Consider the following 12,623-nt stretch of genomic DNA (forward strand, 5'->3'; position numbering starts at 1 on the left):
CATTCAGTTGACCATTTTGTGGCATTACTAATTAACCATTGTTTTTTAGTGACCCACAAAGAAAAGGGTCGAAACAACAAGAATTAATGTTTTCACTTTTTCTGTGTCTGCTTTTGGGACCATTTTCATTATTTCTGCATCTTAAATACTGAAAACACAGCAAATGAAATTCGTATTAAGGCTGCAACGACCCAAAAGGAGAGGCAGTAACAAGGAAAATGAATATACAAGCTGACAGATAAAGGATCGCCCGGCAAAGCTGGTTGTTTCATTGATTTCATCTCACACTTTGGAGAGCTGCCATGCATATCAACATGCCGCATCCTTCGTTGGCTCCAGAATGCCACAACTACATACATATTTAATGTGCACTGCAGTCAGTCAAACAAATAAGAATATCAATTCCGGGTTAATACATTTCGTTAAAATACATCTCCCCACACGGCGTACTTACAATTATTCAGATATGCAGATCTTATCTCTCTGAGGCTCAAATCTCATGTTAAGTTCATTTTAAATTAAGCAATAAATTGATTTAATATTGATTCAAGAAATTGGTGCACTACAAAATATGTAAGCGTGAGTAAATATGAGTTTTTTTGACTTTTTAAATATTTTAACATCTAAATTAATTTCTGAAATTATTAACTGCACGAATTGTAAAATAGTAGATAAACTCGATAATGCTGAGGATGCTGGCACCAAGGAAAAGCCCCAGTATGCCGCCCAAGGATACAATAACATCCAATTTTGTGCGTAGCACTTGTCGCCTAAATTGATATTCTGGCGCAATCGACATCGAGATGCTTATAGTAAGCTTTCCTGGAGTACTAAAAAATCAGACATTTTAGAATTTTTTAAAACATAATTTGCAAACATCTTACTTGCGTTCCTCAGATGAATAAATGTCCATCAAATCGGATTCCGTGCACGAGGGCAAACAATCGCATTTACCTTTGTACTTCATCAGCTCTTGGAAATCGGAACTTATAAGTCCAATTTGTTCCACACATAGATAACCTTTATAGTCACAATCGGGAAACTGTTTATTGTCGAATGGATTAAAATTGTAAAGGGAACAATTGCAATACTCCATTTGAATGATTCTCGTGCAGTCGCTAATACATGCACTATAGCTGTAAGCCTTGAAGATACTCCTTGATGGCACCTCATCAGCAAATAAGCAATCTCTGGACTCTGGCGGCATGTCGCGAACCTCGGGGTCATTCACAAGGGCTTCTTTGTAGAACTTAATAGTTTTCTTCATACCCAACACGGTGACAAAATTAACAGAAGATAACGATTGATTTGGTAGATCTTCCTCATTCAGTATTTCCACTCGTACATCGTGATGAACTTCGAGCTTTAACTCTTGCTTTTCACTGCGAATATAAGATGCTGGCAGCCAATGTGGGGAACTGTGATTGTTGTTCTGCAGCGAGTTGAGAAGGAAACAGCGTCCATAAGGTGTCCACAAGGAAAGGAAATAATCGCAGCAATTGAATTTTTCACCCTTGAAACTGCACTCATCAAAGATGTCAGAGCAATTTAAGCTGAACTGAGAGACGAAAGATAATTTTAAAGTGATATAGATTGAGTAAGACAAGTTCTATGTTCACCCATGAGGCCAGTTGACGATAACCATCAGTTGGACATTTTACACAGTCGTCACATTTGTTTTCACTTTGACAGTTTGATGTGAGTTTATGAACTGAATATCGTTCCGGGAACACGATGAATGCCAAATGATCACGCACATTAAGGTCACTTGAATCTCGTCCCAAACTTAAAGTAAGTGCCATAAATGGTTACAAAATATACTTTCTCTGAAATATTTAACCCACCTCTGTACATAATTCAAAAGTTTATTTCCTACGTCCGAAGGCAGCTGACAAACACTAATGCTTGGATATGTTATGGGCTCAAATGGTGATATGCTCTCATAGACGACATTAACTGACCGATTGGCAAAGTCCTGACTGTACTGGTTGATCAAATACGTGACCCCAAAGACGGACACAATAATGCAAATGAGCCAAAATATGCGCTCAGAAAAATGCAATCTGTTTCTTTCAATTATTAAAACACAATTTTGAATTTTAAGAATACTCACTTATGATTGGCCATATAGGAAAAACCAACCAAACTACAAGATGAACAATATTCCTTGATGTAGTCTATAAATCTTTCTAACTTTTCTTTCCATGATGAATTATTATTTTCTAATGTCATCTTTGTCAAGTTGTGCCAAACGTTGATCGATGTTTAATATAAACTAACTATAATTCGAGGATAGCGTTGCTTTTATAACTTATTTGAAGTGCAACTGAATCCTGATAATCTCAAAGCGAGAATTTATTAGCAGCAGTCGCTTAATGAAAACTTTTGTTAATTGCCTTTTTGTTCAGCAATAAACGACACTCGTGTTTATCTGTGTAAACATGTCAAACTTTTAGTATTATTTATTAATGTACTTAAGAGCTAAAACACACAACACAAATGTGTTAAGTTGTCAATCTCTTAATTTAAAATTATATTTTCACAATGCAGACAAATTTTGTTCTCTCTATCCACGGTAATGAAGTTTTCCAAATTTAAGTTCAATATAACGTATGTTAAAATACATTTTTGAATTGCATTGCTGTAATTGTAATTCCTTCAGCTAAAAGCAAGAAACCATATCATGATTTTTTAAAGTAAATAACATTAAATTAAGAAATTTTGCTAAAACTAGGTACTTTTATTGTAGATACATTTTAATATTTAAGCAATCTAAATGAAATCAACACACAATGGGGTAAATCCACTACAATATTGTGTAATCCTCATTTGCTGTGCTCTAAAATTATTTCTTTTTAAATATATTTGTTAAGTCTATTCTTAGAATTTTGCTTAACACTTGCAGTAAATATTATAATATAATATAATATGAAAAATATCTAAATTTAAAAAAAAGGGAAATTCACGCCATTGTTCACAGCAAATGAAATTTCTATTATGCCTGCAAAGCAAGTGGGGACTGAAAAAAAAGAGAGAGAGAAATAAAGTCTTTTGCTGACTCCACAGTTTGTGATTTTCATTGATTTTCCTCTTGGGCAGTGTGCTTATCCACATCCTTGGCCTGCATTTTTAATGCGCACTGCAGTCACTTGGCCACATGTTGGCCGAATCACGATTGACCTGAGCGCTCTACATTACCAGAATTAGTTAATTTTGCAAAACAACTTTACGGAGTTTAAGACTTTAACTAGTTAATGTGTACTTTATTAATATCCAAAAGGTAAATATGTAATAATTCAAATGTCTTTTAATTTGATCTGTGTGCCAAACGATATGTATTTGCAGCTCGAATTGTAAAGTAGTAAATAATCTCGATAACGCTGAGAATGCTGGCTCCGAGAAACAGTCCCATAATGCCTCCAAGTGTAACCACAATATCGAGTTTAGTGCGAAGTGCTATGCGATGAAACTGATAAGTGGGCCACATTGTCATCGAAACGGTAATATTGGCATCCTTAGCACCGGGATATCTATTAAATAGTTGAAAATCTGTCAAATAATAATGTCAGGTAGAAATACTCGTCATTAACTTACTCGACTTGCTCTTGCGAATAGATGGCTTGAATATTGGACTCTGTGCAGGCTGGCAAACAATCACAATTTGCGACTGGATGTCGATAATTCATCATCCAAGCAATATTCGGTTTGACCACTCCATTTCGCTCCAGGCACAACAAGCCCTCAAAGTCACAGTCGGGAAATCGTGTATCGTTAAACGGATTGAAGATGTAAAGCGTGCAGTTGCATTTGTCCATTTGAGCCAATCTGGTGCAATCGCTGATGCAGGCACTAAAACTGTACGCTTTGTGCACACTCCACGGCGGTACTTCAAAGGGAAAATAACAGTCTCGAGCTTCCGGTGCAATGTCCACAATTTCGGGATCGTTTACCAAGGCTTCTGTATAGAACTTGAAAATCTTGTGAATGCCCAACAAGGCGGTGGTAGTGACAGCTGGCAATGATAGAGTTGGTAGATCCTCCTCATTGAACAAACTGAGCACCGCGGCTCTTTTCAGATACATGTGAAATTCAGGGGGATTATTACGATCCAGAGTCGCGGGAAACCAGTGCTCGGAGCCTTTATAATTATTTTGCAGTGAGTTGAGCAAGAAACAGGTGCCTGAAGGCGTCACCATAGGCAGAAAGTACTGACAGCAATCAAAAGATTTGCCTGAGAGACTGCATGAATTGAATATACCACTGCAATTCAGTCCTAACTGTACATAAGAGAAAACTGTTAATATCAATTTAAGTTTCTGAAAATGTCTCTTACTCTTTCAGCCAACTCCCGGAAATCTTTCTTTGGACATTTTGCGCATTCTTCACAATCTTCGTAGGGTTTACAACGCTTCGTTATTGTATTCGGGGAATATCGATCAGGAAAGAGTATGAAGACCATCTGTGAGTGCACATCAAAGTTGTAAGTCTCACCTATGCCAACACCCAAACTGTGGAAATAAATCTATTAAGTATTTATTCTATATTATCAGTTTTGCATTCATGGACAAACCTCTGAATGTATTCCTCAAATCCACCGCCAAAATCGTACTTCGGAGGAAGTTGACAGACGCTGATTGAGGGAAATCGGATGGGGGCAAAAGATGAAATACTCTCGTAGATAACACTCACGGCATGCTTAGAAAAGTCTTGTTGATACTCAACAATCAGATAGGAAACGCCACCAATCGAGAGAAGCACACACAATAGCCAGAATATGCGCTCTGACCAATGCAAGCTAATAAAGAGAAATATTCAACGAAAGTAACAAAATTTTAAATCCCATCTTGTACTTACTTGTGATTAGCAATATATGAGAATCCAACTAAGCTACAATTTCCGCAATATTCTTTTAAGTATTCAAAAAATGCTCTGAACCTCTCACGCCATGAGAGCTTAGGATTTGAATCTCCAAGAGGATGTGCCATTTTTTCCGGCTTTAGATTTCTCTATTCAACGTCAAGTCCATACTGACTGGATCAACTCCATTGTGCCGGGTTTATAAATTAAAATGCACTCGAGTTCGGACAATGAACAAATGGCCACCGCGTGCTGACTTTGTTGCGTGTTATTATTGCTTGAGCAGGCGACAAATTTGTCAAAATTCAATATAATCGAACTTCAGCAACCGGAGTAACATAAGAATTGAACTGAGATTTACGTTATAGCCTGTTAGAAATAACATAGTTTGCAAACACATTCAAATTGAAATAAGCCTTGAAGCTCAAAACTAACCTGTGCTTTTTGCCACCTGTGTTAAGTTTCAGGAACACATTTCGTAAAGTTTATATGTAAGCTCCTGCTCAATTAAGCTCGTTAGACTGCTGGCAGGCTGGCTGGAAACTCAGTTATGGGTTGAGCAAAATAAGCGAAACGTGTTGAAAAGCCTCTGAAATTGCACCCACTCTGAACGTGCCACAACGCGTTGCAACGTGCATCGTAAAACGAACCCGAACATGTTATTGGTGCTCAGAACTTGACGCCAAATTAGAATTATGCAATTACGACTCATTTGCGATGTGGAAAACACTTAAAAACAATTAGAGTGCTTATTGAAATTTCAAGCGCCGCCCGTTTGGCTGACAACATGCGAGCTTCATGCAAAACTAATGCCAGTATTTTAATTATTTATGCGTCCAGACATGCAGCAAAATAATTGTTTACGTAATCACAGTCTAACAATGATGGAGCTCACAATGTCGCGATATAAATGTACATATGTTTGTGTACTTAACTGTTCAAAAATAAAATAAATAAATAAAAACAATATTAGAATTTTTAGAATCGGCGAACTGTTCACTGTTCATAGAGATTAAGTTTTATGAACTTAATCAACCAAATGAACTTTAGACCTCTAATTCTTATTAACTTTGAGACCTTATCAACTATATTTTGAGCTCAGATTCGCAATAATTTTTACCACACATTTAGTGTTAAGTTTTGATAGATCGAAAGCAGACACAAAATTTAATATGGGCAAATTTATAATCCTTGTTGCCCTGATTTGCACGGTGTTTGAAATTTCTTTGGCATCCACGACAACTGAAGATGAGGTAAGAATCTACATACTTGAAAACTTCGTACTGTGACTGCTAAAAATAATTAATTCATATTTCAGAGTCTCCCATTTAAACAACAAACGGAAGAGCAGCCCGGCTCTGTTGCTATCAAAATCGTCAAACCACTGCTTGAATATTACCAACTTACCAACAAAGAGTCAGAAAGAAGTGATTTAAGTGATAGCGAGCTAAAGGTGTTCAACAAAACGTTATTTCATCAAGAAATTATTAGGTCTCTAGTTAATGAATTACGATTAGTGAGTGATTCTCAAAAAGGGACCAACGAAGTTCTCATTAATGAATATCTTTCTCAGATCAGTTTCCAAAAGGAAATTATTAGTAAGCTAATCAACAATACAAAATCAAATGAATCAGTAGAACCTGCTAAAAAGTGGGGAGAGTGTGAATGTCAACTAAAAGTACTTAGTTCTAATATTAAAGAAAAAGATAGTGAAATTGAAAAATTAAATGTTCAACTTAACGAGCAGAAAGAAACCCAGAAAGTAATTCAGTTACAATTAGAGGACACTCAGAGAAAGTTAGTAAATTAAGAGACAGCCCAAAAATAATATCAAACTGCTATTGATAATTTGATTGGGTCATCGCAAGAAGATCCTATCTCTGGCTGTATTCCCTTTGAAAATTATCCGGGTATTCATCAAATAACAGTTCTTAACGCTGATCCGTTCAATGTTCTTTGCGATAGTAAAACAGCAGGAAAGGGATGGATAGTTATACAACAGCGGATAGGTGAAAATGAGACGAATTTTAATAGGGATTGGGTGTCTTATCGTCAAGGATTTGGCTCTTGAGATGGAGATTTTTTCTTAGGATTGGATAAGATATATAGCCTAACACAATCTGAGCCCGTAGAACTTTACGTACACTTAGTTGTTATAGATGGAGAAATCAAATATGCTCAATATGACAACTTTCAAATATTAGATAACAACAATAATTTTATATTGAAGAGTTTAGGTAATTTCACAGGAATATTCTGAAGGAATGCCATTCTCAACATTCGATCGCGACAATGATGCAGCTACCCATAATTGTGCGGAAGTTTTCGTTGGTGGTTGGTGGTATAGGAATTGTTTTGATTCGTAAGTATTGCAAATGTTATTTGTAAAACTTCAAATCTATAAATATATCAATATATCAATCTTACGTAGTAATTTAAATTCAATTGGAGTAGATCTGAATTGGAACATAGACATGATACTTAACGAAACGAAGATGCTTATACGCCCCAAAACGAACTAAGAGCACATCTGGTATGACCCAAAAATTAAACATCATTCTTGCGCAGATTCCAAAGTTAACAAAACACTTTAATTTATGTCAATCTATTGAGTTCACATAACACTAAAAAGTAATTTTATAATTGTATAAAAATCATAAAGCGTCATTGATAATCAAAATAATTATTGTTGTCAACAAAATATTAAACTAAACAACATCAGCTATGAAATAAATACACTTTGCCTTCAATTTAAAACTGTAAACTGTAAACTATCTTTTCTCAAACTTAAACGCACAATTTGCCATAAAAAATGCACTATAGTAAAGTGAACCTTAGCTGTGGATTTAGACTTGATTTCAGAAACCAGAATATGTTATGTATTCTATGCAAAATATTGTGAAATATTTGCCACTTGAAACGAATTCTAGTTTATTTTTATTTCCTATTGTTTTGCGTTCTTGTGGTCAGCAACACTGTCGGAGTTGTGTCGAAAATTTCACTACATGCTTTCCTGTCTAAGAGAGATAGAGAGAGATTGGTACCAAAAAATTTGTGTCTCTTTGTGTTTGGTGTTTTTATTTTTTTGTTTATTTGCATATCGCATGAATCTCACTCAGTGCAGTGCAGTGCGTAGTGTAGCATTCCACAAAATGTTGCAGGTGTATCGATAAAATGTCAAACGCAATAGCTGCAATAGCAACATTGTCAATACAGACAACAACCAAAACAACAACAACAGCAACAACAGCAGCAGTAGTAGCAAAAACAGTCAGAGAAAAACAAACGACATGGCAATTTAAATACTAACATGTGTATGAATGAATAGAGGTAGCAAGTGCTTTCAGGCAAATAGGAATAGCTGAGGAGCTGAGGAGGGGGATCTGTCAAGGGGAAACTTTTGGGCCATGCAATGGCTGTTGACGTCGACACACAATTAACTTGAAAATACTCCAAGCCATGTTAAGTGTCAATTAGTTGGCATCAAGCAAGCGCCATGCATACGAAATTAACCAGCTGAATAGTATTAATATTATTTACAATTTCGCATAACATTTTACTAACAAGAATTCTTTAGCGGTGCCTAAAATGAAGGACATAAATTCTAAATATTAAAAGTTATCTTGTGCAAGATAATGGTAAAAGTTGAAACACATAAATACCAGCATACCACAAAGTTATTAAAATAAAAAACAAACTTTGGAAAACAAAATAAAAAGGGAAAATCCTTCAACTCATAACCATTAAAGCAAATGTTTGTTGTGTGCGTGCCCCCGAGTTGAACTCACATAATTTGCAAACATATGATATGTAGAGCAATAAACGAAATTCATTTTCGGCCAGCCAGAACTAACCAAAAAAGGGCAATTGCAATAAATGAAATCGAAAATCAATAAAATCAAAATGATATAGGTAAAAAAAAAAAACATAAATGCCCAAATATATATAATATGAAGCCACAAACAACAAACGTGGCCAACAAAAACTGACAACCACAAAACAAAAGCCAAATAAAATATCTACAAAAAAAGTCGTGTTCGAGTGCCACGTTTCGGCGTCGTCTAAACGACGGGGCGGAGGTGACTGTGACAACAGCAGCGGTGGCAGCAACAGCAACAGCGGCTGCTGTTACTTGTTGTTAGGGCCATGCCCCTTGCCACATGCAGCGTCACGCCCCCAACTTGGTTGGTAGGCTGCGCGCCAGGCTTGTGCAAACAAAATTGTTGTTGCTTGTGTTTTAGCATGCGCTGACAATATTGCAACAATGTCGCTCGAACTTCGACGAACAACAAACAAAAGTGAAACAGAAAAAATGAAATAGAAAACAAAAAAACAGCAAAACCAAAAGGCAAACAAAATCTATGATGAGCATTTGTAGGGCCTGTTGTCAACAACACAGCACGTAAACAATTGCCAAACCAAATGGGCGCCACTAATGCTGGGATGCTATTTTGCATTGGGGCAGCAACTGGCAGCAGCAACCGGAGGCTGGCTTAAAGCATTAAAGCGATCTGAAGCGATTGCCGGTGGTGGTCGAAGAAGACAAGAAAACTGGCAAACAAACAGATGCAATAAAAGGCCAATAACAATGCAATAATCATAACAATAACAACTGCAAACCAAAGGCAGGCAGGCACGCGGGCAGGCAGGCCACAATGTTGCTGCTGCAACAGCGGCAACAGTTGCTGGCAATATCAGCGATAAAAGTTGTAACAATTATCATTTGAAAGTGCATTGTTACAGTTGTCAGTTGCGGCACTCAAGTGGCTGCCACAGCCACAAGCAGCGGCAACTACATAGCACGAAGCTACTACAACGGCGACGACGACGACGGCAATTGCAGCTCGTGCCAGAGCAACAACAATGTTGTCGACGTCAGCAACACTGTGGAAATTAATATGCAGAAACTGCTGCAATTGCAATTTGTTGTTAGCGCTTAAAGAAACAATGACGATGACGTTGTCGCCATCGTCGCAGTCGTCCAAAGAAATATTTTACATATTGTCGCATAAATTTCCATGATTATCGCTGAAGAATATCAATTAGATGCGCGTACTGATTGTCAGTGTGAATGTGAGTGCAAGTCTGAGCATTTCTATGGTTTGTCCAAGTCATTGTTTAATGTGGAGCACAAGCTCGAGTAATGAGTTATAGAATTGTCATTCACATGCGATTATATTGAATGAATTATGAGCAAAAGCTAACGATGCATTTCTAACTTGCGTTTTGAATAGTAAATGAGTCTAAGCACATTCGATACTTCACTGATATTTGATATATTGTCCAAGCAAATGAAACGAATATATCACACCATATATTTTAAATCAATTTAAAATATATAAATTTATCTTACATTGCTCAAAATTTAAATATTTGTCAGATAGCTTAAGCATAAATTTTAATGCAAATTCAGAGTAAACGAATACATTCAAATTTATGATAGATTGTTCAAGTGACATTTTGGATAATGAAGCTGAAGATGTCCAAACAAATTTCAAATTTTAATATGACAATTTATTTCACAATTTAATAGTTTAGTATTTTTAAATGTATTAATGAATATAAGCACTGAGTTAATGTGAAACTAGATTAAAAACGAATACATCCCAAATTCTTTTCAACAAAATTTTAATAATAAAATATTTCTTATAGTTGTTTCAGTTTCAGTATTTTTCAATGAATTTAAGCACTAATTTCAATGTGAAATCAGTGTTAATTAACATAATTATAAAATCAATGTAGTCCCAAGTGTACGAATGCGTTTGCCACAGTAATTTGCAGGCAAAAAGTAATTAAAGCAATTAGTTCCAAAACCCGAAAACCAAAGCCGAGCCCGCAACAATGAAGCGTTTTAATATTGCCAGCCACATAAATCTTTTCATTAAAGTTCAATTAATCAAGAGCTTCCTGTCATAGCGCATAAATCTCATAACGTACAAAATGCAGTCACACGAACACGAGTGCGCCGCTACTCGTTATTGCTGTAGATACAGTTACGCATCCAGACAAGGACACACACACTCCACCACACACACACGCACACACCACACCACACACACACCGAGTCCCGCCCGAGAGAGGCATTGAAGTTATTTGTCACCATTTGGTTCGCATGCAGGACAAGCAAATGTGCAATGTGTTGTGCTTACAACGAAATTTGCCACGCCCACAGCTTATAGCCGAGCAGTTTCCTTCAGTCAGGTAATAACAGCGTTGAGCTGCAAATATTTGCATTAGCGATGTGTGCGTGATCAGCTCGTGCCCCATTGAAGCAAATTCATTTCGCTTGCGATAGTAATTTGAACATCTCTTTGCGCATCTCAAGTTTACACAAAACTGCAGCTAGCACCTGCAATGGGAGGCGCTGGTGCAGGAGGCTGTAATGTCCGGAGCAATGTTGGGCTGACCACCAAGTGCTTCCACTCTGATTACATTTGCCGTAATGCCAACAGTGTCTCGGGCCAGAGACAGACACAGACACAGTCCTTGGTCTTGCAGGTGCATGGGATGGGCGTGTCTGGGGGCGGCAACACTGTTTGTGTTTCACCTGGGCAATTAACAAGCAATAAAAGCAAGCACAAGGCAGCGTTTGATAAATGTTTTGTCGCTTAACAAAAGTGGCCGGTATGTAATTAACAAAATAAGATTTTGCAAACGCCCAATTGAATTTACCTAACAGTTGAACTCTTCCTCTCTATCTCTCTCCTAGTCTCTTGAGCACCACATCGATAAAGTGGGGCTATGTAGGAGATCGTTAGTGGGCGGAAACAGCACGTCTTTCGCTTGAACTTTTGCCAAAAATAACTTCGATTGGCTTTGCACTTTGTTAGCCAAATGTGGCAGCTCTACACCTGAACAACTTTTGCGCTGCCTGTTCTCACTTTATGAATGGGAAACTGAACTGAACTAAACTGAACTGAACTGAGTTGAGTCAACAGCAGGAGGCAATGGAAGTCGCGTGGGTGGTCGCCAACACGAAATGCAAATTAAAAAAGTCAAAGCCAAATGCAAGTGCAAAAAAGTGTTACACAACTTACGAGCACATTCATTGACTGCAAATCGAAACGTGCGCCAACTACGCCAACGCCAACGGCGACGGCGACGTCGACTGCGACGCCACCGCCAACGCCATTGACAATCGCCAGCTGCTGGCTGCCTGGCCGCCTGGCTGCTTGACTTGGCTGACAAGGTTATGGCTCAGAGCCGCGCACAAATATTTGGCATGCCGCAGCAGCACAAAAACAACAAAAAGAAATACCATTGCATTACGCATACGCACTGTTACGCCCAGGCAAAAATTCAAACAAAGGAAATTACCGAGTGTGAAAAATAAATTGAAATGCGCAAAAAACCAAGCGACTTACTTGTGACGAGCACACATTGTTAATAAATATTCAATAAACCTTGTGCAGAATTAATGCAGTTTTGATTAAAAAGAATTCATCATTTTCAGTTTTCGAAAAAAAGCAAATATTTTAATGGAAAGACATGCCACAAAAATGTGACATACAAGACCATCAAAAATGAAAATGGTGTTTTGCAAGCACTGTGCATAAGTGGCGATACCATTTTGTTTACAGACACCACACAGTTTAAAATAATTGCCACTGGGTGGGCATGCCACACACACAGTCAAGCATGCCACACCGTATCACCCCATAAACGTTGTGTGTGCTCCAGTGCGCCCTCGATGCGAATCTTGAATGGCCATCACCATCGCCATCGCCATTGCCATCGCCAGCTAAATGTCACAGGCATATAAGCGG

At 37.5% G+C, this 12,623-nt stretch overlaps 2 protein-coding genes and 1 long non-coding RNA gene across 3 annotated transcripts; 1 reads left to right on the forward strand and 2 right to left on the reverse strand.

Moving 5' to 3' along the window:
* Positions 1 to 628: 628 nt before the first annotated feature.
* LOC132785147 (sodium channel protein Nach-like) lies at positions 629 to 1,645 on the reverse strand. Its single transcript, XM_060791140.1, has 3 exons — positions 1,620 to 1,645; positions 885 to 1,553; positions 629 to 830 (listed from the first exon to the last, which is right to left on the reverse strand). The coding sequence occupies exons 1-3, from the start codon at positions 1,643 to 1,645 to the stop codon at positions 629 to 631; spliced, it is 897 nt and encodes a 298-aa protein (XP_060647123.1).
* Positions 1,646 to 3,248: 1,603 nt separating this feature from the next.
* Positions 3,249 to 11,547, reverse strand: LOC132785520 (sodium channel protein Nach). The gene is made up of 7 exons (XM_060791656.1): positions 11,530 to 11,547; positions 5,293 to 5,791; positions 4,855 to 5,226; positions 4,571 to 4,795; positions 4,334 to 4,508; positions 3,595 to 4,277; positions 3,249 to 3,530 (listed from the first exon to the last, which is right to left on the reverse strand). Exons 3-7 carry the CDS (start codon positions 4,983 to 4,985, stop codon positions 3,308 to 3,310), a joined length of 1,437 nt encoding a protein of 478 aa, XP_060647639.1. The 5' UTR covers positions 4,986 to 5,226; positions 5,293 to 5,791; positions 11,530 to 11,547; the 3' UTR covers positions 3,249 to 3,307.
* Positions 6,002 to 7,619, forward strand: LOC132785841 (uncharacterized). The gene is made up of 3 exons (XR_009632356.1): positions 6,002 to 6,110; positions 6,176 to 7,219; positions 7,289 to 7,619. It is a non-coding gene; the product is annotated as an uncharacterized LOC132785841 (long non-coding RNA).
* Positions 11,548 to 12,623: the final 1,076 nt, after the last annotated feature.

This window comes from Drosophila nasuta, chromosome 2R (genome assembly GCF_023558535.2).
Source record: "Drosophila nasuta strain 15112-1781.00 chromosome 2R, ASM2355853v1, whole genome shotgun sequence".
NCBI lineage: Eukaryota > Metazoa > Arthropoda > Insecta > Diptera > Drosophilidae > Drosophila > Drosophila nasuta.